Source organism: Grus americana, chromosome 2, assembly GCF_028858705.1.
Source record: "Grus americana isolate bGruAme1 chromosome 2, bGruAme1.mat, whole genome shotgun sequence".
NCBI classification, from domain to species: Eukaryota; Metazoa; Chordata; class Aves; order Gruiformes; family Gruidae; genus Grus; species Grus americana.
The window spans coordinates 114,034,532-114,040,531 of NC_072853.1; the positions used below are offsets into that span (position 1 = coordinate 114,034,532).

Sequence of the window (6,000 nt, forward strand, 5' to 3'; positions counted from 1 at the left end):
CAGGGTTTTCTGGAAGATAGACGATTTGAGGAAGCTGTCAAGTTTGATGGCCTTATTTCAAATTTGCAGTGAGTTAGGATGTGGCCCTGGGCACAGCAAGCATGTCAAAGAAGAGCCTGAGAGGAATAGTTTTTGCTTGTGCCTTTAGCCCAATATACGCCTACTCCTCAGCTTTTCTTGTCTTGATGAAGGGTGTTATTGCCTACTTGAAATGCTGGACCATCACACAGAATGAGCTTTGGGACTTTAGAAAGAAGATTAGGCAGGGTGCAAGTTAACACTAAATACCATCCGCCCCAGGTCTTGAAAGTCCTAAACACAATGTGAAGTTTAGTACGCAAGCGCTCACTAATTTCACTGAATCCTGTTGGTACCTTCAGGGCTAGGCAGTGGTGTGACACACAGCTCTCAGCCAGAAGTTGGTACTGTCATGTGCTGTCTTTATTCATAGGATCTCATGGCAGTTTTCCAAAGAGTTTCCTCTTAGTTCAGTGAATCGTCTTTATTTTTGTTCTTCTCTACCTTCTGTCTGCAGTGGCTTCCAGCTTCCCTCACTCCTGCGCTTGCAGTGCTGCGGTCAGCCTTGATATTTTTCTCAGGGACCCTTCCCTTGTGGTCCTGTCATGGTGTCAGAAAGTTTCCTGAACCAGGCTCATCCTCGTCATAGCATGTGGCATCACTGTGCCCATTTTATGATCGTAAAATTGATGTGGACCATTAAAAGCCCCATCCCCAGTCGTATCACCACCTCTACCACACTCTGGATCTCTCACTGGGAACCGGCACTTCCCGAGCTTCACAACAGCCACCCGTGGTCGGCCCACAGAGCAAAGCTCCATGCAGGGGAGACTCCCCTTCCCCTTGCCTTCCCCTTCCCTTCCCACTCACTCCCCCATTCCCACTGCTCCCCGCAGGAGCTCAGGGGACACCTTCCCCTGCCTTGACACACAGTGTCTCCAGCTGGCACCCAAGGAAGTCCCCTCCTCCTCCCATGCACCACTGCTCACGCTGCACCAGGGCCGGTTTCCTTCTCCTCGGAGTCTCAAACGACAGCAGAGCCTGACAAGCAAACATGCTGCTGCTGGCAGCGCTTCTGGCCACAGCCGCTTGCTCTTGTAAGTCCTTCCCTATTTTCCTACCTCTCCTCACAGACACCCATGGCTCTGCTGACAGGCACCTTCCTCAAATCCCACAATTCCACCTAATTACATCATGTCACCTCTTTTTTTTTTTTTTTCCTAGACGGATATGCGCAAGAAATTCCCATGCAGAGCCCTATATCCATCACCAAGGCTAAAGGAAGTGTACGTCTGGAATGTGACTTTAAATATGTCTCTCAAAATTTTGATGGCCTTGTCATACACTGGTATCAACAGAAGGAGGGTAAAGCTCCACAGAGGCTACTGTTCTTTTCATCAGGGACAGCTTCATTTGACAGTGGCTTTCAAGCAAACAGGTACATGGTTGAAAAAGTTTCTGGCCAGAAACGGTGTGTTTTTACAATAAAAGATGTAATTCCAGACGATGCTGCTACTTACTACTGCGCCTACTGGGACCCTCACTGTTACAGAAACTCTAAGATCATCAAGGCAATAAAAAAAAGCCCCTCCCTTAACGTCTGAACCACAAGGTTGTAACTGTGCCACCGCCCCGTCTTCTTCACTCCATCTGACAGGAGCTGCAGAAAGGCCAAACCTTTCTCTGCTGCCCAAAAAGAGCAGCTGACCCACACAACTGTCCTGTTCAAAGAGAGATTTTGACTGAGCAAGTGCAAAGTGCAAAGGGGATTGTGAAGGTCCAACACCTAACCCAGCTTCTCCATTCCACCTTCTCCTTTTCACTCAAGCATGTCAGCAAACCGGTTGCAAGGATTTATCGAATGGAAAAGGGGCACTTTTCCATATTGTTTTTCATGGAAATAGGTCAGTACGTTCTGCTGGAGCTCTTCAAAGCCTTTGGCCTGACAAAGACAACTGAAATGGAGACCTTTAGGCTGAAGGTTCGTAACATTTTAAACAAAGGAAAAAGAGTCTTCTTTTCACTTAAAAGTTAGCAGCTGTTGGAGGACGATTTTTCTATGTATTCCTCCAGAGATCTGGAGGTGGGAATTTTTGTGCTGGTGGGGGTTTTTTGGGGGTTGGTTGTTTTTTTTTTTTTTTTTTAAGCTGTATCAGTCCCTTTCCCCATCTTCTTGCTTATCACTGTCTGTGTTTCACTGGTGTTCATCATAGCAGTGATGCAGCGGAATCACCCAAGAAGTTGGAGACAGAGTTACCAAAGTTACTAACAGAGAAAAGAGCTTTCCATAGTTAAGAACAACTTTCATACTTAATGTCTCATTCACAACGCTTCCCTCCCAGCTACTGCCTCAAAATGCATGCTGACCCTCATGCCTGAGAAATTAATCCACAGAGGTTTTTCTCTACCATCAAACTTCTCCTTAATATTGTCCTTTACTGTGTTACCCTGATGCTCTCCTCGCTTGGTTAATTGAAGCGTAACTCATTACAGACTATTAGTCTGATTGGATGAAAAAGTGACACAACAATTTCAAATATGTATTATGTGCCCACATGGCTACAGTTTAGTTTTGTCCTCCTCATACTTGCAAGCCCAGATCACACAAGGGAAGGAGACAAGCTGTCTGCAACACGCAGTATTTCAGTTTGTTTCTTCTAATGAGACCTCTCAGCTACTCACTGTTGTGACCATAATGCAAGGATCCCAGCAACTGCAGATGAGATGGTGGCGGCATCCTTTCACTGCGTGTCTAAGGACCTGGCAGGAAAAGCACTGGTTGGTACCGTTCTCTGTCTACATCACTCCTGCCATTGCTTTGTGGTTGCGATTACAATGATTCCTGCCCAGGAGCCTTCAGAGTAGACAACTGCTTTTGTTACACCTACTTCAACTGAAAGACCTTCACCCTCAGTCTAGTTCCTCCCTCCAGCCACAAATTGTAATTTATCAATGTTGTTTTGCAGTCGGTATGCCACGTGAGATCCCAGGAGCACTCAAACTCAGTTTCTTTTAAAGGGCAAACTAAGCATGGAGGCTGTTAGATTGACAGTAGCGGTGACTCCTCTGATGTTATCTTTTGCTGTTTTGTAAGAAACCCGTGTGCAAAGGGGAAAAGCCGCCTTCTCCCATCAGCTAGTATACAAAAAGATGCTGGTGAGCTGCTGTTGCAGAGCCTGGAGTCATTCCAGGAGATGTGCAGATAATAACCACATACCGGGGCAGAAGATGCAACCCGCAGCACACAGACACCTTCACGATGCTTATGGTGCTGGCTCTCCCTCCTTTCCCTCTGCCAAATTGTATTAAGACAACTAAAAATAAAGTACATGCTAGTAGTACTTGATGTCACTTTATTGCAGGGGAGAGAGGGTGTACCCCTTTGGGAAAGAGCAGGATCGTCACCTGAAGGTATGTGGGTTTTAACATGCGCAAACTATTTGTGTGTCTAAAATGGAACAGAAACCTTCACCTAATTCTTAGGCATTAAGCAGAGGGGTTATCTAACAAATTTGCAACTCTTCAGGAAAGAGATTTGCTCCGAAGGGCATTAGATATCGAAGGGCATTAGATATCAGCTGAACAACAGGTGCAAGTCTGAAATTCCTGACATCCTCCCAACGGCCAGCCCTTCGCTCAACCTCCTGTGGCTGGTTGGGAAAAAAATGGGATTTTCTTCATCAGTGGCACAGCAAGAGACCACGTTAGCTTATTGTAAAGGCAAAACATAGTGTGGAGGACCTGGATCAAATACTTTGGCACAGGAACCAAGCTAATTGTCTCTAGTAAGTACTATTATTATTGATCTGATTTTCACAGTGTCATTCAGGTTCTCAGATAATTAAGAATGAAAGACTGCAGGAAAACTAATTTCTGCCTGATAAACTATGTTTTAGCCATGAACTGTGCGTGGTGCCCTAGTTGGGTGGGTTGATGGGCAATAAACATATTGACCTCGTGAATGGAGAGATCACCTCTAGAACAATTCCTCAATACTTATTAAGGACAGGGGGATGAAGAAATGAGGAGAGGTAAAAATTTAAATGTTGGGATGGATTCATTGCTGTTCTGGGAAAAGAAAAGCAAACTGCTTGACAGTTTACTCTCAGAACAGCAAGGGACAAATGCAAAAAATTTCTTGTTGATAGAGATGGTTCAAAGTTGATTGGGAAGGAAAATTGCCTGGAATGCCATAACTTTCTCGTTCCAGGCCCTGCTAAAAGTAACTAACTGGTTTACTTTTGCATTTGTATTATTCTTAATTGTAGTGAGGCTATGCAATCAATAGGATGAATGTTGTTTTCAGTATAAAGTACATAGCGATGCCTATAATACGTTGCTCAGAAAATACAAGGTGACTATCACTAAGTCACATCGTAACAAGCAGAGGAGAGTTCCAGAGAAATTTAAAATGTTGTCCATGCCTCTGACCAAAAATGTTCTCTGCTGCAATGTGCAATTAAACTCTGCCTGTGTAGAGGCAGCTGCTTTTGCCAGGACGATGGCAGCGTAACCACTTACCAAAGGCATGAACTTAGTCATGGCCGTCAGCTGAGGATATGGACTTTGCATTTAAAATATGGGCTTCCAAATATGAGTTGCATGAAACTTTAGTTAAGGTACTTTCACACAATAAGTAATTTGCAAGATAGGACACTTAGGGGAAAAATTGTTTACCTGTATATTTAAACCAACAAATAACTAGTAAACTTTCTTAATTTCCTTTGGGAAGCATAATGTAACTGCATTTCTTCTTAAAACAGTAAAAAGAGGTGACTTCAGAGAAAACCTAGCAGAGCAGAGGCAACAGATCTTTGTTAGAGAAATCCCAGAGCTAAAAGGGTTAGAACATAGTTATAAAATACGCACAGCACTGCTTTCTTCTCAGAAAATGCTCTGTTTAAAACCTGCGTTTTTACTCACTACAAAAATCAAAATCGTTCTAAAAATGGCACTCTAGTCCATGTTGAAAATTCAGCTATTGCACTGGTTCAGATTTATCATCAACCTCTAAATCAGAGAGGCCTTTTCTGTAGCCTATGCAAGAAAAGGGCAGTGCAGGAGATACTGCTAAGCATTATCAGACTGTGGGATGTTGATGTCAAAATATTTGGAAGTGGAACTAAGCTTATTGTTTCAAGTAAGTATGAAATGTAAAACTTAACTACTTCTGAAATGCTTTTCAATACAGTTAGATTTGCAGGATTTTCCTCTTAAACAGCATTTCTGTAGGCAAAGCACAACATAGGTTCTTTGTATTTATGTATGAAATGGGGGAAACACAACAGCTATTGCAGCACAGATGTATAACTAACACCATTATTATTTTCTTTTTAAAGATTAATTTCAATACGGCAAAGACAGCATTTGGAGAACTGAAAGATATTTTTGTCTTTAAATATGCATATTCGACCTTTGTGAGATTTCTAATTCACTCTGAGAGAAAAGTGTCAAATCTTTGGGTTACTCAAATTCTTTGAAAAGCAAAACATTTTGCTTTAGGACTATGCCTGACTATACCAAATGAAAGGAGTTATCTGAGACATGCCCAGAACTGCCTGAAGATATGATAGTTGAAAGGCTATGCTCTCTTCCTAGCTTTTGCAGAAACTGCTTATTATCAGTTATTACTGTTATTAAGGAAGAATACCAAACTCAAAATGTTTTGACATACTTATCAAAATTATTTTGCTTCAAGTAAACTTCAGGTGCTTTGATACTTGCCTGTGATTTGGTTCAACTAAGCATCTGATATGGTTTTCCTTCATGTTACTGACAACAAAAATATTGGTTGGGGGTCTTGTGCTGCTAGGATCTCAGCATAATGTTCACCAATTGTAGGTAGACAACATCCACTGCTCTCCCTTCATCCACCCAGCTTGTCATGCCGTCATAGAAGGCTATCAGATTGGTCAGGCATGATTTCCCCTTGGTCAATCCACATTGACCCCTCCCAATAACATTCTTCTCCTCCTCCACGTG

At 42.9% G+C, this 6,000-nt stretch overlaps 1 gene segment (V, D, J or C); it reads left to right on the plus strand.

Moving 5' to 3' along the window:
- The first annotated feature begins 976 nt into the window (after nt 1–976).
- On the plus strand, nt 977–5,260 carry LOC129202986 (T cell receptor gamma variable 4-like). The segment is given in 3 exon segments: nt 977–1,115; nt 1,243–1,555; nt 5,109–5,260. Coding segments are annotated over 3 exon segments (423 nt in total).
- Nucleotides 5,261–6,000: the final 740 nt, after the last annotated feature.